At 37.7% G+C, this 27303-nt stretch overlaps 1 protein-coding gene across 5 annotated transcripts in view; it reads left to right on the top strand.

The window, feature by feature from the left end:
- Positions 1-27303, top strand: part of LOC126825664 (T-box transcription factor TBX3) — a 109533-nt gene that overhangs the window by 19645 nt on the left and 62585 nt on the right. For 4 of the 5 annotated variants that reach the window (XM_050555410.1, XM_050555407.1, XM_050555413.1 and 1 more), the window contains exon 1: positions 25822-26306. In XM_050555410.1, the coding sequence (XP_050411367.1) occupies positions 25945-26306 (362 nt within the window). In that variant the 5' untranslated portion in view covers positions 25822-25944. Of the gene's footprint in view, positions 1-25821; positions 26307-27303 lie in introns of those variants that run through there. The other variant, XM_050555408.1, reaches the window with a different exon arrangement.

The raw sequence follows: 27303 nt of genomic DNA, 5'->3' as shown, positions 1-27303 counted from the left end.
GTCAAGTCGTATAAGATGTAGGGCCTGACTTTCTAGTCGTTCCGTATACCAAAACCGAGGCGCCGTGCACACACCTGACGTGCATGTAGAAAAAACCCTTGTCAGTTAAAATTAGAAATAAGAGTAGACCGTAGTGCCACTGCACGTGCAAAAACTTCGCCGTAGCCCGTCTTCATTAGCTCAGTCGCCTATACAGTGTACAATGAGGGGAATCTTGCCACTTTAAAGTGATATTTGCGACCTTTATTCTATCGAGGCGACACATTAAATGGAAAGATGGCGACCATTTGCTCCGGGTCGATTTGTTACACTGTCAGATATCACCGTTAGTTCTCGTAATGTCTCGTAGGTTATCGTTTTATTCTTTTGATGGAAGATTAGACGTGTGGCATGTGTGTATTCTAGCACGTTCACATTTCAACATTTAATTTCCATAGAAGTCCTGTTTAACGTCCATTCAACTCTAACTAGGTCATTTCAGGATTAGAGAGAGAGAGAGAAATGGGGTTTAACGTCCACTCGACACAAACTAGGTCATTTCGGGACCAACATATGATTCAATTTTATTTCAATAATTCGCTTGCGCGTAGGGGTCTTTAGCGGTGGGAGGAAACCGGAGGACCCGGAGAAAACCCACGAGGTTGGACAAGCGACCCTACTCCTTGTCACGTACAACCGGGGATTCGAAACCACGCCAGTTGACTCAATGACAGGCCTTATGATACATCACGCACGTGCTAACCATTCGACCATCCCCCCCCCCCCATTTCAGGACTAACATATGGTATGTTTGTGTTTATATAATTCGTTTCTTCGCAGATTTTATTTGAGCAGTGTAGGGAAACCGGAGAACACCGAGAAAACCCACGATGTTATTCTGGCATATTAGGCTTTATACAGGTTGTATTTTACCTGGGCGGGGGGTGATGGAGCGGAATACTCGGAGAAAACCCACGACTCTATTCTGGCATGATGGGCTTTCTTCAAGTTTTGTTTTACTTGGGTTGGAAGTGATGGGGACGGAGAACTCGGAGAAAACCAACGATGTTATTCTGACAAGAGAGGGTTATAAACAATGTAATTGAATGATTTAATGGTAAATAAACACCAATATTAATGCAAGACAAGAAATGTATATTGCGGTTATTTTATTAACGGGACATTTAATTCAGGTTCTACACTGTAATATTTCAGCTTATTAAAAGAAGTGTATTTTGAAGCTAAATCGCTAAGTAGACGCAATATTAACCCCTTATGATCATAGAAAGCTTTATATACGAGCCAATCGCGTGTTAGTGTGCTATATGCTATAAACGTCATTACTTCTGTGGATAAAATGACCTTCCGTCACGAGTTACCTGTTGAAAGGATTTAAGGTGTTGAGTATGCATCATGCCATCGCATTATCCTTGATTCTTTTTTTTTATTTCTTTTTTTCGAAACAAATTGTGTTTAATGCCCTAATGTACTTCACCATTCGGTCTAATGTAGACGGGCATACACCAGAACCGCGTGTAGCGTGTTATAAGGGAAAATTTACCTGGCCAGGGGTGTTAACGTTTATTATTCGTTGAATTTAACTGTCAGTGAATAGTAGGCACTTGTACGTGCTGCACGACAAGTTATTAATGGGGCCTCACTTTTTCGTACCACTAGAAGGAATTCGTTACGAGACTATCCGCCATGCGCCACTACATAGGGTAAATCAAACTGAAAAAACCCCGAGGCACTTTCTCGGCCAACCAGGTGTTGATCGTGAACGATTCTTGGGATTTTCCGGGGGGTGGGGGGCTCCGTTCGCCCGTAGTATAGTGTGGAGGGTCGGGCAAAGAAAACTGTCTAGTTCAGATGCAAAGAAAAACTTAGGTCCACTGGTGTACTTGTCGGTGTGCAAGTAAAAGTACGCTTGGCAATTACACTTTGATGAAGGGTAGGCGGAAACCAAATTTCCCGCATAGCACACTGCAAGGCGTGTTTTCGTCTTCATTATCCCGGTTGTTGAAGAAAAGTAAGCAGTTAAACCACATGTCATTTCATAAGTTTAATCATTTTCTTCACTTAAAGCTGTGAGGTTTAACTTAAAAATGGTTTACCACTAATAACAGACCCGCGGGTAAGACGACAGACAGACAAACCAAACATCCGGTCTGCCAGTACACTTATTAATTCCAGTATTCTGAAACATACTGTAACAATCGCTATGCACCGTGTCTTGGGTTAGGCCGTGGGCGCGCCGATTAGTCTGAGAGTAGTGTACACGAGTTGAGACGCAGACTGTCATTAACAATAGGGTTTATGAGAGCGACTTAATATCTGTAATCAAGTAGTACTAATCTATCTTTCTATTTCTCCACTCACTGAACTACAAGTATATCTGTTTTAATACTAAATAAATATTAAAATATCAATAAACTATACATGTTATATATAACACATGTGCTCAGATTTATAGCAGTTTTTACCGACTAGTTAGTTAGGGCATGGTGGCTCAGTGCATAAGGAGCTGGTTGACTTACAAGTGGATCGGGGATTCAGAGCCACGGTGGATCAGTGAGTAAAGCCACCCTGACACTTGCACGAGATTTGTTCCCGCAATGGCACACACTTCGGCGTGTCAATGATTAAAGTCTTCGAGCGGGAACGAGCGCGGGGAGTATGTGATAGGTGTCATATCGTAGAGAGAATTTTGAAATTTTCCAAAATTCAGCACGCACAATGTTCGTGGCATGTGCGTGCCATTTGCGTGAACATAGTGCGAACTCGACGCGAGCGTTGTCGTCGGTTCCTATCAATGCGTGTCTGCGTGAACAATACCTAACCGATTCGTAAACAAGTAGTGCCGTTGCGTCTCAATGCCTACTAACGCGGCCCATTTTTGGCCGCCCATTACGTAGACAGTGCGTAACTTATGCCTGCACAGTGCCCGAACAGGGCGCAACACGGCTTTAGGCGAAATGGCAGGCATTGCCGCGGCGCATTTCGCGGAATTGCGATGATAAAATTGGTGCAAGTGTGAGGGTGGCACAAGGCATTAATTCACTAACAAGGGGATCTGGGGTTCAAACTTTCTAGATATTAAGTGGATTAGAAAATATCTGAAAGATTATCGTTAAACGTCAAAATGGAAAATCGAGAGGATGTTTATTGTCGTGGCAATGGTACTTGACAATCGAGACTGTTTACGTTATATTTTGTCACGACTTCAACCATTTATAACTTCGCTGAGAATAAAGTAGAGTGACTGAAATTTTCATTATATTCATTTTACATTATCTATTAAAGCAAGAACGGGCTGCTCTTCATCTATATCTTATTTAACAAAATATTGAATTAAGAAAAATATATTTTATGATGATCGAGCGTGAATGATACATTAAACTAAATATTACATTTGTGGTGTTATATTTGTTGTGTTTATGGACCAATAAATGTTTTAATCTATATGATGGTAAGATCTGGTCAGCCAAGAGGTGTCCGGGGTCACTTGTCTCGCCACGGATTAGTTCAACTTAACGGATAATAAAAACGCAAGTCCAAGTCGCTTATGTCATTGTTGACTTCTAGAGCTGTGTTATTTACGGGGTATTACGTCACCAATAGTGTTATGAATAACAAAATAGCTGTTAGCCTCTTAGATAAATTGTAACTGGTGTCATTAAGCGTACCTGGTCACAAGCACAGCGAGCACAGTATATTTATATAAGACTAGCCACTAGAATAAGAGGGGTGGGGAGAGAGAAATGGGGTTTAACATCCACTCGACACAAACTAGGTCATTTCGGGACAAAAATATGGTTCAATTTTATTTCAATAACTCATTGTGCGTAGGGGTCTTTAAAAGTGGGTGCCACGTGGTATCATAAGGTCTCTCATTGAGTCAACTGGCGTGGTTTCGCTTCCCCACTTGTTCGTGATAAGGGGTATGATCGCCAGTCCAACATCTATAATTATTGAAATAAGGTTGATCCATATATTCGTCCGGAAATGATCTAGTTTGTGTCGAGTGAACGTATGTGGCTTCGAGATAGGGACGCCTTCTCAACCTCTTGGGTTTACTTGGGATATTCCGAAACGACCTAGTTTGTGTCGAGTGGACGTCAAATCCCCCCACCCCCTCTCTCTTCCTCTCTCTTCCTCTCTGTCTCTCTCAATGAGAAGTGATATTAAGTGTTCTAGAAAGAGAGAAGAGAGAAATGGGATTTATCGTCCACTCGACACAAACTAGGTCATTTCGGGACTAACATATGGTTTAATTTTATTTACATATTTCGCTTGCGCGTAGGGGTCGTTAGCAGTAGGAGGAAACCAGAGGACCCGGTAAAAACCCACGAGGTTGGACAGGCGACCCTACTCCTTGTCTCGTACAACCAGGTGTTCTAGAAAGACTATGCATAATACGAGAATTGGTATCAGGTGTAAGCATACTGTGTGAACCCTTCAAATGAAAAGCGTTATCAGGTATTCTAGAAAGGGTAAGCATACGCTACCGCATGAACGACATCCGTCACTTCCTATAACTAATGGAAATAACAGTTTGGATTATGACGGTTGAAAGCTTCGTTTTAAAAAACTAAATACCCCCTCCCCCTTAGCCCATCACACAAAAATATGAATGACTTGAAGAATCATGAGGCCAAATTTGGGAACAATATTCTTTTATTATTGTCGCTTTGCTTTCTTTTAAGAAGCGGCCCATGTATATGAAATTGAACCGTTATAATAATGAATAGGCATGTCATTTAAAGTAGATCCAAGCAAAGCGGTATTCTTTAAAACATAATACCATTCTTTATACGGAAACAATATAGAGACACCATAAAGTTTTGTTAAATATATATATTTTTACAACCCATAATATTTTTTTTCTTTTTCAACAGCGTGCATTGTTCAAAAAACGCATTAAACAAGACCACATAAAACAGTTTAAGCGAAAAAAAAGTTCTTCAGATGGTTTCAATATGAGGTCACTTATATTTACAAAGATATTTATACGTTGCGAGATGAGTTGTGAAAACTTTCGACTATCCGTCAACGTCTCGCAGCGTTTAATTAAAATCTGTTTTATTTTGATTGAAGCCCTGGTGAAGTTTAAGATGGGAAATTAAATGTTTTTGATATATTTTTATGTTTACGGGCAGATAAACTAACCGACAAAGTGTCTAGGTAAATCGACTATCTATGTTGGACATTAAAAATGGACGTTTCAACACAGTTTTATGGATTAAGTTGGACGTCTATTGTCCCGAGCTTGCCTTTCATCTTGCCGTTTTTTGATGATCTTTGCGACCTTTCGTGATAAAGGGAACATAACGAAGTTTAACGTCTTGTGGCCACAATGCTTTTTTTTATATGGCCTCGTGTGTGATGTCAGGATGGGGAGAGGTATTTTCACCGGGAAGCGGCGATTCTGCAACTGGCAATGGTTATTTTACGCGCATGCAAATGTGTGCACGGGTGGCGAGAGGGAGATAGATAGAGGGGGGGAGAGAGGGGCGGGGGTAACGTCCATTCGACACAAACTAGGTCATTTCAGGACTAACACATGGTTCAATTTTATTTCAATAATTCGCTTGGGCGTATTGGTTTTTAGCAGTGGGGGGAAACCGGAGGAACCGGAGAAAACTTACGAGGTTGGACAGGCGACCCTACTCCTTGTCACGTACAACCGGCGAATCGAATGCACGGGTGGCGCCATTTTTTTCTGCAAATACACAAAAAGGCGGTTCATCATTTCGAGACTAACACATGACTAAAGGGGATGCGTCAGGTCACTCGGCCACCCATCCCGACCTGAATATTCACCGAGAAAACATTTTAAAAGATAACTCGGTCACCCAACATTTTAAAAGATAAATCGGTCACTCAACCTCGCCTCACATTTAAAAACGACCCCCATCCCCCGCGCATTCTATTCACTCAGTTCACGAAATACTAAAAGCTTCATGACACGAGAAAAAAAAGAACATAAGTATCAAGATCAATAACTGAGTCACATTTCGTTTCGTTTTATACTTGAAATTTTAAAGTAACCGGTTAGTGTAAAATTTTAATTGGCACTTATAAACGGAAAGCGTGGGATAGACTGAAGTATGTCCCATCTCTTGTTATTTGAAGCTAATAGAATTCTATTGCTTTTGTTTCTAAATACGAAACGAAACATACTAATCCCATCGATATTAAAAGATGTAATAAACAGGCTTCAATATTGATGACATCGCCAATTAGCAGGTATATCATTTCATTATTGAGTTTTTTTGCTATTTTTAACAGTTTCAAATTTACAATAAGAAGACATTTCAAGATGTCTGGCGCGGGTTTCTCGGCTTTCATTGGGTACTTAAAACCTAATCTGTGCAAATCGTGGGAACGTTACCATGTTATGCTTTTAAATAATTGAATTTTTATGATGCAGTAATCGTGTAACCGACGGTTGTTTAGACTAAGAATTGCATTAAGTGGAGTTGGTTTACGGAAAGAGAGGGCAGTCATCTTATATGATTCAACGACTGTTATTAATTATATTATAGTCATGGCTCGAATTTTATTAGGACACTGAATACCCATATAGAAAAAACAAATTCTGAATTCATTTGTAACTAAAACTTATACTTAGCGTACATTAGATGCGAGTTCCAGCCTTAAAGCGACCTATAAGTCTGGAAATACGACGCCCGTCATGGACAATCATGCTACTAGACACAAAGTTCAGAATTTGCCAGGCACAGTCACTATGTGCAATAATTAAAAAAAAAAAATGCAATGTTTTTAATATATGTTCAACAAAAGGTTAAAAATGTCAGGTACTAATTATCTAATATTTCTATGTTTGATCCACGTAAAATGTACTCAAATTGGTTATCCGACATTTAGAGAGGGAAAAATGAGGTTTAACGTCCACCCGACACAAAACTAGGGAGAGGGGTTTTACATAGGCTGAGCCTGTTCCCCAATCCCATTTAGACATCCTGAATAAAAATTTTGTTTATAAAAAATAAAAAAAACTTATTGATAATGTAAACTTCAAATGGCAATAAATTATACTAGAATTTAAATAACAGATAACATATATATTATGGATAGTAATTGAATATAAAGATTTCACACCCTAAATACCTCTGTACACAGGTCTTAGTGACGTTTTATACAAGAAGCGCGTAACACGTGCAGCCGGATCTCATGCACAGGGGAATTTATTAGATTTAATTAAAAAAATAAACACAATAAAATCATTTTTACTTTTAAACTCCAAGGGGAGATAAATCAAGTCAACCACAATAAAACAAGTTATTTGTATCGACAACTTGACGAAACATAGAAAATAAAAACCGATCGATAATTGTTCGCTGCACGTTCTAAGGGCAGATAATCCCATTTTACGCTGATCAATGTGTGGGTAAAATGGATAGATTATCGCCGTGTTTATAAAAATAGGAGGTGTGTTTTATTTGTGAATAATATTACTTCTATTTTGTAAGATTAGTACATTAATCCGTAAAGCATTAAATGAAACTTGTATTAATACTCGTTCACATAGGAACACCCGATACCACTTTCCATTCTACTGACTGTTATTCATCTCAAATATACAGGTATATATCGAAACCGGTAGTCCATTGACAAAGATCGACCAGAAGCAACTGAACTCGCCGCATGAAGAAAATACAATTCAATAAATGGAAGGAATTTCATATTTTTACTTCTTAACGAACACAGCATACGCAACATCGAATTGAATTCCGTGGATAAAACATATTGTTCAGTAATTGGTGCTAAAATATATAATTAAATTTATCCCGTGGCTTATAAATAAAACAATGGATTGTGGGTAGGGCTAACGTTTCGGCCACAGTTCTTTTGGACAGGGAGATGAAATAGGTACTATATAACTGGCGCTAATAGAAATGAAATGGGGCTTAACTTGAATAAGTTTCGAGTAAATTGTGTAGCTTGCGCGTAAAACTGGATTGTATACGCTACTACATACAGTTCTCACAACCTAGAACTGAAAGACGGGGGTTGGGGAGTGAGGGAAGGAGGAAATTATTATATATATATATAGGTTGCCTCTTGGTCACCCCAGATAAAAAAACGTCATAAAAAATAGGTCTCGTTCAATTTTATGTAAATGTCGTGTCCGATATTCTCTACCTAGCGGGGGGGGGGGGGTCTCGCTGGCTAAGTGGGTAAGACGCTGGCTCGCTAGCCTGGAGGTCGGGTGTTCCATCCCTGCATTGGCCGAGAAAGTTCATCCAGATTTTCCAGCGTGGTTCCCCCTTGTCAGTAATGCAGGATGGAGGGCCTGACCAGGACAGCTGTCTACTCATTTGGATGATACGAAAAACCGAGGTCCCGTGTACACATTGGCGTGCACGTAAAAGATCCCTTGACAGTCGGAATTCGATAAAAGAGTAGGCCGTAGTGCCGCTGTCCGGGCAAAATTTCCCTCATAGCACACTGTATGGCGTATGCCCGTCTTCATTTCATTTCATTTCTCTACCTAGCGTCGTTTTTGAAAATATGGTAGCCTAAACAATGCAGGTGAATTACTGAATAATAAACAAAGATGGGCGGTTTCATCTGGGTTATAATTATACTATCAATGACCAGATTGTTACATTGGTAAGATCTTTACAGCGAGCAATGGTGCGATACTCGACACAGCCTATCACAGCTTTATCCACGCGTCCTTTTCGCTCAAACGATTTCTACTCTTTTACGACACAAATGAAGCGATTGTTAGCGGCTCCCAGCTTGTCTGCGACCACGCTTAGTCCTTTGTTTCCTCGACTCCCGGTCGCTTCACGGTGAAACGCGATTAGCGAAGGATTTGCCCCACGGCAGTCATTTTCCTTGCACGAGCAACTGCAAACAAGTCTCGCAATGTCACGCGTGATTAGACACCGTATTCAAGACAGGCTGTGTTAAATTATCACCCGCTCCTCCTTGACACGCCCCTGTTATTACCTATGTCTATTGATACAGTCAGGTGGAAGTGAAAGTAAAACCCTAATAATAATATAGTACATTTATAATTGTGGTTATTCCATCCATATACCACGTTCTAAACGCATGCACGATGATAGCCAGTCCGGACAACAAGTCACTAAGTTCTGAGTTTGGATTTGAACACAGGTGATGATTTTGAGAACTCTGTATCTCATATGTAACTGCGGTAGCTCAGTTAGTAAGGCGCTGACCAACTCACCAGAAGGTCACGAGTTCGATTCCAGTATTGGCCAAGAAAGATCGTCGGATTTTCCAGCCTGTTTTCCCGCGCCCTGTCAGTGGTACCTGGCACGGAATAGAGCCTGGTCGTTCAGGGGGTGCGAAATCGACGAAGAGGAGACGAAAACGCCGCTATAAGGGCAAACTGTCTCTCAAGACGTAATGCATTACGTATTTCCGTCTTCATTAGCCAGATTGCATTCTGCACACAGAGTACTATCTACTTTACTTCGAGAATAGGTCTCTGTCCTAAATGGCTGCCATATTCAAGAGATAGAGAGAGAGAAATGGGGTTTAACGTCCACTCGACACAAACTAGGTCATTTCGGGACTAACATATGGTGTAATTTTATTTCAATAATTCGCTTGCGCGTAAGAGTGTCTAGCAGTGGGAGGAAACCGGAGGACCCGGAGAAAATCCACGAGGTTGGACAGGCGACCCTACTCCTTGTCACGTACAACAGGGGATTCGAAACCACGCCAGTCGACTCAATGACAGACTTTATGATATAGCGCGCACGCTAACCATTAAGCCATCCAACCCCCCGCCACCATATCCAATAATTAGTACATGTACACTGTTTTGTAATTCGGTCCTACCCCGGTTCACATCTGTTATACTCAAAGAGACTAATTAAACCTTTTCAATTTTATTAAATGAATGCAGAATATATACTTCTCACAATTCTACAAACATACTTAGGTTTATGAAAACACTTCGCCGATTTAGGACTTAAAATATCGGTCAACTTGCTTAGTGGCTGTTCTCAAGCTGAGCTAATTGTTGACAGACAGCTAAGTTTAGTATGTTATTGATGTAGAAAATTAAAGGTAGATGTTAGATCCCCATTTCATTTTCACCTTTTGTTAATCCTAATTATATTTAATACAATTTAATTAATGCATACAGATGCGGCGGGGGGCAGATGTAGCACTTAGGGCAATTAACATAAAAAAAATATAAAAAAGATGTCCTGGCATAAAGACAAGTGGATATTTATTCCCTTACAAACAGACCGAATTTTAACGATTAAAAGAAAATAAAAAAATATATTCATTCTTAGTGATACAATTATCAACAAAATGACGCCCCAATCTTCATGTTAAATTCGCCATAAAATTAGGGGTCATAAAACTGAACATTACATGAATGTTGATACGATCACAAACACTTAAACAATGGAGGGGAGTTTCTTGGTATTCTGGCCTCGGAGTTAAATATCTTTCAGATAGCATCAAATACATCAGTCACAATATTATGTCCTTATTCAACGTAACAATAGTCGTAATATTTCATTGTGAAGCTGAAACACAACGCTTCATAAGTCATCCATTGTGACAAAAAACCCTCTTTGGCAAAGAAAAAAGTTAGAAAAAAAAACCTATTGTGTAATAATTACACCTAATATAAATAGCCCTTATCTTTTATTTGTGCGGATCATAATTTGTTTTTCATGTTTTCATCAAAGAGATGGTATTAATATTTAATACAAAGTAACAACATTGGACACGGATATATTCGTCTATTTCTTTACAGCTAAACAAAGTTAAATTAATACTGTAACTGATCGGGTCTATTTACACGCATATGGAATATGGGTATCACGTGACAGGGTGTTTTTTTGCTGTTTTTTTTTAAATATTTTAGGACGAAAACATATTGTAACATCACTTATTCATGGTGCTATGGCGATACGAGTGTCGGCGTTATCTTTCAAATGTAGAGTAAAAAAACTACATGTATATTGTTTTAAAAAATATATTTCTGAAATTCACATTAATAACTCATTATATTGTATTTTTTTGTATTTTTTTTAAAATTCAAATATAATAAATCCTAAATGTTATTCAAAATGCAGTAAGTCCCGAAGGGTATTTAAAATATAGTAAATCTCAAAGGGTATTTACACTTAAAGGGCATTCAAAATATAGTAAATAATATCCAAAATAACTACAAAATGACAAGTGGTGTAATATTTTGTTTTCTATATACACAACATTTGATTGACATACTCAGATCGCGAAACTGGAAAAATGGTTATCAAAAAGACTACAAAATGACACATTATTGACATCTATAGCTCGGAAACTACGCAAAGCCTATATAATCCCTCTTCGCTAGTGTAATAATACATGTACTTTATCAGGGCAACAAAAAAATAATTGGGATTCCTTTGAAAAGGTAGTAGAACATACTTCGAATCGAGTACATGGGTAAATAAACAAACAACAAATATCAGTCGAGCAGATCTAGAAACTATCTGAATCATTTAAATATCCTAAAATATTTATATTATTATAATACCATTAAAAATGGATTATATAGTTCGGGTATTGCGGAATAAAATTTACATTTTAAAATGATTATTAGTTCTTAAAGCGTTTAGGACATTCATTTATGTTAGAATTATTAATATTAAAACAATTAAATGAAATTAAAATTATTGAAACGATTGCTTGAAGCTACAATATATAACGCGATTAAAAATATCAGAATGGTTAAATCTGTTACGAATTGTTAAAAGTTATTGAATCAATTACAAAATATTACATTCATTGAATCAGTTACAAAATATTACAATTACTGTATCAATTACAAAATATTACAATTATTGAATAATCAATTACAGAATATTACACTTATTGAATAATGAATTACACAATATGACAAATATTGAATAATCAATTACGGAATGTTAACATAAGTAAAGCAATTACTAAATTTAACATCTATTAAATCAGTTAAATTTTAGAATGTTAGAATCATTACAAAATGTTAGAACGGTAGAATCAATTACAAAATGTTAAAATTTCTGAATCAATTATAAAATGTTGAAATAATTGAATCAATTATTAATTGAATTACAAGATGAGGCAATTACAAAATGTTAAAATAATTGAATCCATTACGAAATTAATTACAAAATGATAGAATTATTTAAGTAATTACATAATGTTAAAATAATTGAAAGAATTATAAAATGTTAGGATAATTAAATCAATTCGAAAAAGTTTGAATGGTTGAATCAATTACCCCATTTTAAAATTATTGAATCAGTTACAAAATGACAGAATAACTAAGTCAATTATAAAACGCTGAAAAAATTAAATCAATTAGTAAACTCGTTAAAATATTTGAATCAATGACAAAATGGTCAAATGATTGAAATGATTAACTAAATCCACAATGATTAAATCAGTTACGAAATATTAAAAGTTATTGAAGCGAATAAGAAATGCTTAATTAATGGAAATGACTACAGAATATTAAAAATCATTTTGAGGTTGACATATACAGACAGTTCAATAGTACCAACAGCACAAACTAGAAGTAATTGATAGCCAGGCCACATTCATCTGGAAACATTGTCATTCATTATAGTAATAACTACACCATAGTTTTTCCTGTCATTTCCAGTCAGTTTTAAACCATTTATTGCCCACGTTGTTCCGAGTTTATTTTCATTGTGTGTCAAGCCTGTGACAGTACAGGTCTGAGACTGTACAACCTATTGGACGTTTATAGACAGCCCATAGATCCATTCCGTATGCTTGATAGTATGTTTGCTGTTTAATACTTGCTATGACCATGTGTTGTGTATCCATTCCGCGGGGTTGTCTTCCGGCTTTCTGTTGTTTGTGTGGTACGGGTCTCCTGCACTTCCTCTTAGATAATGTGAGGACATTGTGATACAACTGTTTCACAATTTAACACACCAAGTTAAAAAGTCTCTTAAAATGACTGTTTTAAAAGAAAACTAGTTGGTGAGAAACTGTCAGAATTTCTCTCGTTACGTGTTGATCTCCAAACAACAAGGCACCAAATTTCACAAAATTGGCCCCAGGTGAACTTTTTTTACCTTCCAAAATCTACAAAAATGTTTCACCATGGCGTCACGTAATTAATGAATGTAATTGTTCTGGGATAATCAGGTAAGAATATTGGCGAGGTACAACTGTCCAACTTAAACAATGAGCGAGAAACCGCTATTAGCTTTGTCGGCTATACAGTAGAGAACAAACACATCATCGAACCCAGGGCGACAATATGACGAGACTAGACCTGTGAAATTTTTCTCCTGCCCAATTTTAAAGGCCCTATCGCAATAAATTATACTCAGTATACTAAGGTCATACGATCCTAACCGGTTTTGTAGAGTAAATGAAATAAAATGGGCTTCTAAAGTCCTACTTTTCTGCACCAACCGCTGCTGTGATGGCCATTTTCCCGGACAGCGGCCATTTCTTCTACTCTTTGTCGAATTTCAAATGCAATGGGTTCATGTGTACAATACACACACAAGGAAGTAACGGTAACTCAGTGTCGCAATTCCTCACTAACGTGGGTGTCCCGTAAAACATCACAGTGCTGGTCGAAAAAATTCCCTGAACAGCGTCTAGTCGCTCGAATTAGACGAACACGCCTTGGCGTGGACGTTAAAGAACCCTTGACATTAAGAGTAAGTCAATTGGCCACAATTTCCCTCATACCACACTGGTATTATCCCAGTGCAGAAAAGTCGGACGTTAAATCCCACTTCATTCCAGTTCATTTCACAATAACTCATACGGAATAACAATTACTGATTTATTTAGGCGAAGTTATGAAGCGTATCCTCTCAACTAAACGCCTCGTCTCATTTAGTCTCATCTGTGATGTTGGACCTTTACCAGATGATATCAACAAGTGTGTCTGTAACATGTAGAGTATTTGTGACTATATCTAATGATGTGAGGGACACGGTTTGTGTACATGTACATATACACCAAGATTTCAGTCTCTCGGTACTTCGATTTTATCATGTGGGTTTTTTTTTCAAACACCATGATCATAAAGGGGCGGTTGGTAGAGATCCAAAATGCAAACTGAAAAAAAACAACAAAAAACAAAACCCTTAACAAGTTCCCGAGGTTCAAAACATTGATAACTATGCAGTTCACTGGCAATTAAATCGTTGGTTTGTTGAAAAGCCAACGAAAACAAAACGTGAAGTAACAAGACGAATCAACTTTCGAATGTTATAAAATAACATATATGTCTCAGAAGTGGTTTCACTCGATTCCCATACACATGAAACCTAGTCAAACCACATCATTTGGACTGAAGTATGACGTGCAATAGGACCTGTGATGCTTTTCGTTTTCCTTCTTATAAAGGGGGGGGGGGGTGCTCTCTGTTGTCCGTGTGCTTGTCTCGTTTTTTGTTAGTTTATTTGTGTAGGCTATGGTCTTGTCCTCCTACACTTAACAGCAAGCCCGCAATTGTTATTAAAAATGGCCTGAAGATGTTCAGTACGAACAGAAAGCGCTAGTCGTTAAATTAGTATCCTTAAATTTAGTTTATATATATATATTATATGTATTGATTTTTAGTAAAAATCTATCTGTTGTGGGGTTGGATGACCGAATGGTAAGCACGTGCGCGCTGTATCATAAGGTCTGTCATTGAGTCAACTGGCGTGGTTTCGAATCCCCAGTTGTACATGACAAGGAGTAGGGTCGCCTGTCCAACCTCGTGGATTTTTTCCGGGTCCTCCGGTTTACTCCCACTGTTAAAGACCCCTACGCGCAAGCGAATTATTGAAATAAAATTAAACCATATGTTAGTCCCGAAATGACCTAGTTTGTGTCGAGTGGACGTTATCTCACTCTCTCTCTCTGTTGTTACGTATAACTCGCTTCTCTTCCTTTAAATAACGGACTAAGAACTGGATGTGTAAAAAAAAATAAACTTTTAAAATACTTGTGATATTACTGTTAATGACTGTTTAGGTTAAAGTTGTAGTGCTATATATACATAGTTACAAGCCTTTCTTTGACGATTGTTTATACAGAGAATTTTACACCAAACCGCTACATTGACTCCTCGACGCCTCGTTAAGCCCCCTCTTACATACGGCTGAGACACGTCGGTTGTTTTTCGACCCAAACTGTTAAGTAAGCCACCAATGGTGAAATGTTCGGATGTGGAAGTTCATAAAACGTGAGAATTTTCAACAGACTTCATGAATAGATTCGAGGGGCTTGTTTTTCGTAAAATAATTAGTATGGCATAATTTAAAGATACATTATGTAAGATTTAGATAAAGAGCTGGCTGTTTTTGATATAATAGTTCAAAAATAGATAACGCAAAATGAATATATAATTTCATACGAATTACTTTATTCTGAGCCAAGCTATCACTGTTTGTAGTGTTGACAACATGTGGTCATTGATTGTTTATTATCGTAACCATGGCGCTCCTCCATTTTTAAATTAAATCATTAAATGCCCGAACCGTTCTAATCTACTTAAAATGGGAGCCATCCGGTGGCTTAGAGATTTGAATAGGGTGTTTGCATGTCAATACATGTTTAATTAATAATTTATATGACATTTAAAGCCTAAAGAAAGGTCTGCAATAAACAAATTTAGCTCTTACATAATGTATCAAAATGGCGTTTAACGTTCTATATTTCGGCACCAACCGGGCTGATGAATACTGACCGTGTACTGTGAGGGACGTTTTACTCGGGTATAAGCCTATTCTTCACCGAATCCCAACTGCCAAGGGTTCTTTTACGTGCTCACTAACCAGGGGGTCGATATTCTATCACACTTTACATCTTTCTTTGGCGGATTGACGTGTGAGTAAAACAACCATTAGCAGTTGGAATTTGAAAAGTTCCAGGCACAATTCCGCCCATATACCAATCTTCAAGCATGTATCTTTGTTTCATGGAAACAAACTGATGTTCCTAATTACAATTTACACAATTCCCCTGTTAATTAATAATTGGCAACCATCACTGATAATTGCAATTAAAGATAAGGTAGGTAGTAAGCCATTCAATACGTGATCGATTATGTATTGTACTTGCTGATTGGCTAATATGATGAAACGGGCAGTGTTTGCGCACACTAGACCTCTAACTGTAATCCGCCGGAAGTAGTCCGCTATCGATGACGTCATATATTCAAAATTAGTCTTTAAAACTGAAATCCACTGCATCAGCATGGCATGATTTGCCGAAGAGAACTGTCGCTATCTGTGCAAAATTCTCTTTCAAAAATGACCGTGGTATTAATTTGACGAAACGTGCAACACCACCATTCAATCTAATACCACCTGATATTACTTCTTAGATGACGAGGTGACATAGTTCACATATTTTTGTTTATAAATATACGAGTCCTGTCAAACTTTGTGTACGTATCGTTGTGAGTGGGGATGTTTTATTGTTTGTTTACATGTATCGGGGTAATTTGTATAATTGTGTTTACCTATCGTCTGGGTTGTAAAAGCATTTTTAGATCGTGTAAAGTGTTACATATTATAACAGTATACGTTATACTGACTGGTTCGTAATGATGGTCGTGATGACCTGTATAGTTCAATATACGGTCGTGAAGGAACAAGGAGAAATGATATGGGGTTTAACGTCCTACTATTTTGAGCCAACCTGGATCACACAGTGTTGGCTAAGTGAGTAAGTAAGACGCTGGCTTGCTAGCCTGGAGGTCGCGGGTTCGCTCCCGGTGTTGGCCGAGAATGGTCATCGGGATTTTCCTTGGTTTGTTTCCCCTTGTCAGTGGTGCAGGACTGTCAGGACTGCTTCAATAATTTCTCGTCTTGTAGATGAAAAAGATACCAAATCTATTACAACAAGGCCTTGATTTCATCACAAAAATATCGTCTTTGATTTCTTGCCTTGCGAATGGTTATCTGGGAAAGGCCACAGAACATATTTTTCTGGAAAATGACGAAGAACATGATTTTCTGGAATATACCGAAGAACACGATTTTCTGGAATATGCCGAAGAACATGATTTTCTGGAATATGCCGAAGAACACGATTTTTTTCGAAAAGGCTGCGGAACATGATTTTCTGAAAAAGACCACAGGTCATGGTTTTCTGGAAAAGGCCGCAGAAAATGATTAACTGTGAATATGTCGAAGAACATGCTATTCAGGAAAAGGCGCCGAAACCTGAATTTTCTGGTAAGGGTAGCCAAACTCTGCCTCGTGTTCTTATTCTAAAAGATTCCATAATACATGAATGACCTTGAGAAAATAAATCCTTATCAGAACGGAAACCAAGGTCAATTTCATAAGCATTCCCCGAGCTAAATATAATTCATGTTTACTGGTTCAAAACTCTACTTCAAAGACATAATATTTTGTTTCAAAAAAAGCCTCAGCTGAAATAAAACCTCAAAAACAGTTATCAATTTTTACATGCTTTCCAATTGTTTTTATTCAACAAATATCACCCGCCCTTCGACTAATCATGCACTACCTGATATTGTCTTTGATATCCAGGTAACGCTAATTAGTTATATTTACCTAGTGTTGGCACCGCCATCCATTCTCGACGATTCTGCGATTCGTGCATGCAATGAACACGTTAAATTGTCCCTGGAGCTTGTAAAACAAATAGAGCAGCAGGCACAGAATACAACACTCTTCCTGTTATTCACTTTCCACAGACGCCTACAAGGTTCTTTGAAACTGAATAAAGATATACGCCTATTTGTGTGTGTGTGTGGATGTGGGTGTGTGTGTGTGTGCGAGGGGCCTGGGGGGGGGGGGCTCATTATGAGATTGTAATGAAATGAAATGACAAGAAATTGGGTTCAAAGTCCTACTTTCATGTACCATCCGTGTTAATGATGACATGTATTTATTATTTATTTATTTTTCCAGGAGGCATATCGAACATGACAATAGAGAGAGAGAGAGAAATGGGGTTTAACGTCCACTCGACACCAACTAGGTCTTTTCGGGACTAACACATGGTTCATTTTATTTCAATAATTCGCTTGCGCGTAGGGGTATTTAGCAGTGGGAGAAAAACCGGAGGACCCGGAGAAAACCCACGAGGTTGGACAGGCGACCCTACTCCTTGTCACGTACAACCGGGGAATCGAAACCCCGCCAGTTGACTCAATGACAGACCGTATGATATGATACAGCGCGCGCGTGCTAACCATTCGGCCATCCAACCCCCCACATGACAATAGATGTATACTTCATGCAATGTACTATTAGGTCGTTAACCGTGCTACCAATGTTAAACACGGGCTTATCGTACTATCCAAACCACTTGACACTTTTCCTTGCCGAAAAACCGAGGTCCCGTGTAGATATTGGAATGCACGTAAAAGATCCCTTGCAGTTGGAATTCGATGTAAGAGTAGGCGATAGTGCCGCTGCCTGGGCAAAAATTTCCCTCATAGCACACTGTATGGCGTATGCCCGTCTTCATTAGCCCAGTATAGGAGCAGAACAGTAGGACGTTAAACCCCATTTCATTTCATTTGCCGTGATCCCCTTCCGGTGTTACTATTGGTACAAAACAGTGATACGTTAAATATCATTTTATTTTGCTTGAAAGAGAATTTTGCACAGATAGCGATAGTCCTCTTCGGACGTCATCATAGCATGTTCCTCATGCCACTCTGTATAGTGTATGCCCGTCTTCATTTGCCCAGTCGTAGCAGAACGGCAGGACTTTAAACACCATTTCATTTCATTTCAAATGGTGATCAAAAGTAAACGAATGAACGAATAAATGAACAATTAATATTTTGTCATAAATAAATCATTAATAATTATACATGTTTATGACCAGACTACAGATTTACTCGGACGTTAAACACCATTTCATTTCATCATTGTTTAACAGGCTGTCGTTTTGAACACTCAATAATATTGCCTAATAATTACCGGTGATATCGCAGACAAGTATATTACCTTTAAGTCTATATGTGATATAATTAAAGACAGGGTGTTAATTATATGTTAATTAGTAGTTAATATCTCTTCCTCGGTAATTGTTGTATTTGGCGACAAATTGAAGGGGGGCTTATCACCTAATATGTGACCCTTAACAAATTGGGTGGACTTATTTATGAAGGGTTAATATGGAAGTGACAGTCAGTCGCAGTGCCGAGTTAATCCTGTTTATTGATATTAAATAATATTATCCAATAATGCACGTCATCTATAGGTAATATAATTCGGAGTCTTTGGGACTTTATTGGGCAAACATGTATACACAACATACAATGAAATGAAATGGGGTTTAACGTCCTAGATTTCACCCGTCAAAAGGCAAAACCTAGTAACTCACTTTTTTTTATATCAAAATTGAGTTAGGACCAAATTTGTAGTTACTAGGGTATATGCTTCCTGTTGTTGTACTAGATATTCCAATCTTTTGATTTTGTAAGCAGTTACACCCATGACACAACCTAGCAACTTCCTTCATTTGCCTAATATACCCAACAAAACTCAATAGTCAAATCAATGGATGAGCTGTGGTTTAAAGATACATTATGGAACATAAGATAAGGAGATGGCAGTTCTCGCTATAATAGTTAAAAACTAGATAGTGTAAAGGTAATTTGCTGAAAATTTCAGTCAAATTGATCCACTTTGAGCCGAGAAAGAAGCGGGTGAAATTTTTGCATAGTCTCGGTCATCATTACTAAAATCATTAATATAAACAGCATAGTCTCGATTATCCACTTTTTCTGATTTAATTATCAATAGCCGTTAGCGGCATATAGGAATCTAATCCAGCCAACATCGAAGGCTAGCCTTGACATCGAGAGTTTATTATGGTCTGGATAAGTTAATTAATGTCTAATTGATAATTTAGATAACATTTCAGGCCTAAAGAAAGACTTGTAATAAGCAGATTTTGCTCTTGCATAATGTATGTTTAATATTCATTCATTCAACTTTCCTTTGTTTTCTCAAAATAAGAAAAACGTGAGTTACTAGGTTTTGCCCTTTGACGGTGGATTTTCGCACCAATTGGTTTAATAGAGGCGTGAATTCTTTTCATCGAATTACCAATATGAAGGGCTCGTTTACGCTGATGCTTGCGTCCATACCAGAGTTTTCGATTTTGCATAAAAACCGTACGTCTAAGCACAAATTATTTGTTAAACAGGCATTATGCAAGAGCTAAATCTACCAATTGCAGGTCTTTCTTTATGACTTAAATGTTATATAAATTATTAATTATACATTTATTAAATTACCAAGACCATAATCATATATTGATGCTACCGGATGCCTGCGATATTTAGTGAATTCCTATACGTTTTGTTCGGAAGGGACGAAAAACCGAGGTCCCGTGTACACATTGGCGTGCACGTAAAAGATCCCTTGGCAGTTGGAATTCGATATAAGAGTAGGCCGTAGTGCCGCTGTCCGGGCAAAATTTCCCTCATAGCACACTGTATGGCGTATGCCCGTCTTCATTAGCCCAGGTTAGGAGCAGAACAGTAGGACGTTAAACCCCATTTCATTTCATTTCATTTCTATACGTTTTGTGCTGGATGCGTTTACCGGCACAAAATGCGGTAAAAGTGGATAATCGAGACTAGTCTATAATTATATCGCCGATTCCTTGGCCCAGACAGAAGTAATTAGACTGAAATTTTCAAAATATTATTTTTTCATTATCTTATAACGAGAACTGTCACCACTTTTTTTAATCTTACTTGTTGTCGCTTTAAGAAAACAAAATTAAAACATCAACGGTTTGGATTCAGTCACATTCAAAGAGGATGCAGAGGATGCTGAAGGATGACAAATATTCAATTCATCATATCTGTCTAAGTAATGAACGGAATTCGACCATTTTGGTTAATACTGGTAATATTGGATAATCTATACTAATATTTGTGACTGTCGTTTGTCTGTCTGTTCAGGGTTGGTGGCTACACTCGACAGTTACGAGGCTGAAATTGGGTGTATAGGGGTAGCTCATCCTGGTGGCGATGGAATGCCACTTCCGGTTTCGGAGTCATGCTACTTCCGGTTCATATGGCTATACACGTGCTACCCCGGGTCAACCGCTAGTATTTGATAATAATATAGTTTGTATGCGATTAAACAACACTCACGATCAAAGACTTGAAATATATATATATATATTAACATTGTCACCATAAAATCAATTGAGTAACTTAAACATATCCACAAAAATATAATGTAAGTGAATCACTGACCGGCTGACTAACTGACTGACTTATAGTCGTTCGGGTGGGACCAAAATCCGAGGTCCCGTGAACACATCGGCGTGCACGTAAAAGATCTCTTGGCAGTTGAAATTCGATATATGAGTAGGAGCAGAACAGTAAGACGTTAAACCCCATTTCATTTCATTTCATATCGACAATTGTTGATCAAAAGTAAATCAATGAATGGATGAATGAATAAATGAATGAACAATTAGTACTTTGTCATAAATAAATCATTAATAATTATACATGTTTATGACTAGACTACAGACCTATTATAATTAAACGACTATTTATACCATGACATTTTGTCTGTTAATCAGACAATGAAACAAACAAATAAAACAATTTAATTCAATCTGGTTGGGGAATAAATGATTCTTTAAGACTAAAGATATAAACAGGGGGATTTATCCTATCAACCGCCGAGAGGGTATAATTGAATTAAAGCCATTTTAATCAACTGTCCGGCAATTCGTCGTCCCCCTAATACTAATAATCTCAACACCTAGTCTATCTCTGATTTTATCAAAGAGAAGATATGATTTGTGTTATGTTATATTTAGTTAAACTATGAGTGAATCAACACGGGGTGAATCGTACGGTGAAAGTAAAGTATATGTTTATTTAACCTAACAACGATAATGAGTCCCTTTTAAGTGAGGTTGAACTCCCGACGTCTGGCCAGGAGGCGCCACGCGAGCTTTCAGTAGAGGCTATCCCATTCACCGAACCTTTCAACGTCATATCTCTCGCACCTCTCGCGTTTTACCCCACACTTATTAATTAAATTTAGTGTAAGGGCGATGGTGGATGTATTTATTTCGGTGGATGTCTTGTCTCATTCGAATACCAACTTATCGAGTATATGAAAGTTGATATCAGCGGGTCTGACCTAAAATACAAATAAACTTATCATCGAAATCTCACAACTCACGAGGACGATAACTGTACGATAACAAAAGCGGCGATGACACGTTTTGCTGACGAGGTGTTTATGTCCGTCACCGGTCCAGACGATGTATTAGAGTTTAAAAGGTGTCACACGACGGTGTAATATCTCCTTCGACCCCCTGGTAAAAAAATCCACCCTTTTTTTCTAATTCAAGAAAGAAATTCTTCGAAATGTTTATCAGCAATATCAACTATTGTAGACCATTTATCCATCTTGAAAATTTAATTGAATATGTTGTTCGCCGCCTGCTTTCGAGCAATATCAACTGTTGCAGACCATTTATCCACCTTAAAACCTCAATTGAATATGTTGTTCGCAAAATCAACTGTTGTAGAACATCTATCCCTCTTGAAACTTTAATTGAATGTTGTCAGCTCCTACTTTCGAGCAATATCAACAGTTGTAGACCATTTATCCATAGTGAAACTTTAATTGGATATGTTGTTCATCGCCTGCTTCCATGCCACTAAATGTTATCGTTAGAGCCGCTGAATGCCACTTGCCTTTTCCGGCTTAATCCATTCAAATTGATTACTGAACATTATTTAAAATCTAAAAAATATCATTCAGATTGCAAAGATGGTCGTCAAAGATTAAACATACATTATGCAAAAGCTAAATCTGCCTACTGCAAGTCTTTCATTAGGCCTCAAATGTTATCTAAATTATTAATTAGACATTAATTTACTATATAGCGGATTGGAATACATTTTTTGAAAAATAATTAAACGTAAAATTGGATAATCGAGACTTGAGTATTGATGATCGAAACTAACCTAAAATTCAAAAGCTAATATCGAGGTTCAGAGTGGAGCAATTTGACTGAAATTTTCAGCATATTCTATTTACGTTATCTATTTTTTTTTTAACTATTATAGCGAGAACTGTCAACTCTCTACCTAATCTCCCATAATGCCCCTTTAAGGTCGCGCTGGCTCGCTTTGAGAACTAGGTTAGGAAGGCGCCCCTATCTCCAAGCCACATACGTTCACACCAGAGATCGAAACCACGACTGCAAGCCAGTGGTGACCGGCAGGCTAGAAGTCGAAGCGAGACACTCTAGACCACTATGACGATCTTTAAAATGAAAGGACATGAGGTTTAACTGGTAAGCATTAAGGCTAGGTCCAGGGTTAGGGTTATGATTAGCGCTAGCCCTGTTTACATCGTGTTACCTCTGACGACAAATTGAGCTGACCTTATCATTTAGCACTAACCAGCAGTACATGGAAATAACGCAAAACATAACTTCATGGATAACAATCACTAACAACTTTGATCAACGATCAAGATTAAAATAATAATATAATACAATAAAAATATAATGTTTTATAAATAAATAATCAAAATTGTTTATTCAAAATTTCATGTAAAAATGTGTCTCTCTTAAAAAGTCTAGAGGCTTTCTGTATAGACCCCCGTCTTCATTAGCCCAGTTCGGAGCAGAATAGTAGGACGTTAAACCCCATTTCATTTCATTTCTATATAGACAAAGTTAACAGAGTAATATATTTTAATTAATTACCTAATAACAATATCAAATAATGTGGACATTGATATTTTATTTTTCTCACGAATTCAACATATCTGTCATGAACTTTGTAGCACATGTTGATAATTACTAAAAGCGGCCGAATTACTGACGATTTCAACAAAATAAAATTATTCATAATGATAAACACAGGTTATGATGAATCGATACGCACTAACCGATGACGTAACAGTTCATTGGGCTTTTAGCGTGTTTATTTGTGTTTGCCCCCCTGTCGTGTCATAAGTAATCATAAGGCTCATATATTAACGGTATTATTAGCTTGAGTGTATGAAACAGTGGCGCCACCCGACTTACATGTGAACATGCTTCGTATCGTGTCAGTTCTTATAACCATATCTATACGCCCATTAGTAACATAATCACTGGGCTACTCGCACCATCATATATATATATTCTGACCACTCGACAAATTTCAAATATCATATCTTTTAAACATATATTAGTTGAATAGAAATACCAAAAAAAACTCCACCAAACCAACGCTCTTAAGCGACCTGCGAAAGACAAAATTTATGAAGCCAATTTTTCAAAATCGACTATTAAATAGTAGACTATTTCTTATAATTTTATATTCAACTCATTCATCAGGGACGGACTGGGGGCTGAATGGATCCCCAATCTGAGGCGCGAGAAAAGTTTTGAAACACTGACTGTAAATGGAGCGTTGTAGGGCATAGACTACGAAACATTATCGTGTGGCAATCTTACTACGTAAACTTTATAGTAAAAAGTTTCTGTAACTACCATAACCACAGACTCCTTCCCAGTCCATTCCCCATCCCTCGTCTCTCGATTATCTGTGTGTAGCCTGGAGAACAACTGATCGTATTGAGTTTTAAATGATCTAAATTAATTTTATTTCCAGATAAAATATTTGAAATGTTGTTATCGTAATGAGAAAAAAAAATCCCCAAGCTGTTCTCAAAATGGCTGAATTATCGTACAGACGAGACCTTAAACCCGATTTAATTCCATTTCTCTGGACAATATTCTTTGGCACAAAATTAAAAAATGTTGTTCGATGTTTGGCATTTTTGGGAATAAAATACTAACGACAATAATATCCTGGACATGGTATATTTCCCACTTAATGTACCTAAACAAAATAATTTTATTGCACAGGTTCAAATCCATACGTGGGCCGGGTAGAATCTTTGGGCTGAACAATCCGGTTTGCTCTTGACAAGGAAAGTGTCTGGACGTTCGGGTGCGACGAAAATCGGAGTTCCACCCGTCTATAAATTGGAGTAACAGTACAAAAAATCTACTCGATGACGATTAAATGGAAAAGACACCCCCTTCCCTAACATTGTGTAAATGATCATAGTAAAATAAACAACCGCATGTTAGTCTCAGAATGACCGGAATAGTTTGTTGGCCGGGCGTTAAACTCAATTCCTTCTTCTACCCTAAGTTATTGGAAGTCGGTGTAATTCACTTTAAATAAACGGCTTGTCGTCTGCTCGACGGAAAGTGAAGCCGTGAAGATCGTACACGACTCCGACGGGAGAATGTTACAGCCATGACGAGCACTTTAGTTGAAAATTCGTGAACTAACATGCGGCGCCGTTAGTCTGAGGCGGGTAGTTATATACGACATGGGCTTGTCGAGCATTTCATTCTTCTCTTAATAGCCTGTCAATCAAACGAGAAATGGGGCGGAGTCGAATAAGAAATTTAGACGCGTTGTACAAATGAACACGCTAAAGTGAGAACGATTTCGGGAATAGTGGTTTTAAAAGCAGAGAATTCAAAATAATTTAAGCTAGCTTCAATCCTAAAATGCCCTTTTTGTTAAATATGTTAGGTTTCGTTTTGAAATTTTCAGTCAAATAAAGGTGTTTTTCGATCATGTATCGTAAAATAACAAAGAAATGTGGGCGTGGACTTACAACGACTAGTCAATAAGTTATCTGTTATCGCGGCACGTTAACTGGCAGATCGTCCCGCCCAGCAATAATATGATTGGTCGCCCGGGTAATCCTTGTCCAATAGACTATCGTGTTAGATGATTGAGTGAGGCATGGATTGTGCAGGTTGTATAGCGACACAGTATGGCGGCGAGCGGTGACAGTGAAAACAATATTAGTATATGAAAAAGATGAAAACGTGAATTCTAGCACATTAATAACAATATTAGTCGGTATTTTCTGTATTTTGATGTGAAAGTATTTTGTATCTAATCTGATGATCATTGTACCCGAGTTCCGTCGGGAAGCTAAAATGGCGTTCAACCCGTTTCTATTTCACAGGCCGAACGACTACAGTATGGGTTCGTTATTGGGAGGCCAGCCGTCTTTTATACCGAGCATGTCATTCCAGCACCCCGGACTTGCTGCTTCACTTCTACCTAAATTACAATCGATGGGGAGGAACCCCCTTCTTCCCGGAGAACTCTTCCCCCATCCTGATCATTTCCGGGCCATGCGGGGAATGGATCCCCCTGACAACGACATCCAAGACGACCCAAAAGTGGATCTAGAAGAAAAAGATCTTTGGGGACAATTTCATAAATATGGAACGGAAATGGTGATAACCAAATCAGGAAGGTAAGAGAATTAAAATTTTATTTTATGTATTTATTTTTTATTAATCTGGTTCATTATATTTATCTATTTCATGGGCTGACTGACAGCTAGCCCTCTCTTTATTGTTCTTTCTTATTACTAATTTAACTTCCAGTCTTGTAAAACGGATGACATCACAGTTCAAACACATCTCGGATTTTAATTCACATTAATGGCGTCTTAATTAATACACGTGTAGAATATTTGTAAAATTTTGACTATCGGCAATTTCCACACACATGTGTATTCATGAAACATTATTAGCAAACAATTAAAATTTGTTTGAAGGAAGAATATAATTAATTTTAAAAAAACCACCAACCCCAACCTTTGCACGGTACAAGGTTTGTAAACTCTGATTCCTAAAATGGTTAAGTACCAAAATGATATTTATTTACAATAAGTGACCTTGCAATGGTCATTATTTACAATAAGTGACCTAGCAATGGGCATTATTTACAATTAGTGACCTTGCAATGGGCATTATTTACAACAAGTGACCTAGCAATGGACATTATTTACAATAAGTGACCTAGCAATGGTCGTTATTTAAAATACACCGGAGCTTTAGACTTTTTAAATTATTATTCATTAATAAGCATGATTAAAAGCTTATTAATGACAATCAATTAGTCTGGCTGTCAGAGACTCCTGGTATGTTCAATTATTGACACGGTGAATAAGCACATTACCATAATAAAACAAAGCACGGAAACACGAAGGTAAAAATATGAAAATGGCCTCACCAACAAATTGTAGCGTCTGCCCTTTACAGCGCCAAATAATGATGGCAATAAAAAAAGGACAGGATAATTTTTTTTTTTAACTCAGTACAAACAAATTGAATCCGACTGCCATATATTTCAACATCCAAAATTTAACCTGTCATATGTTTACGTAATTTTATCAGACAGGTATTTTAAATTTCTATTCACTACAGCTCTGTCGACATGCACCTGTCATCCATTACACTACATAT

This window comes from Patella vulgata, chromosome 6 (genome assembly GCF_932274485.2).
Source record: "Patella vulgata chromosome 6, xgPatVulg1.2, whole genome shotgun sequence".
In the NCBI taxonomy this organism is placed as follows: Eukaryota; Metazoa; Mollusca; class Gastropoda; family Patellidae; genus Patella; species Patella vulgata.
This window is presented reverse-complemented; position numbering and strand designations above follow the sequence as displayed.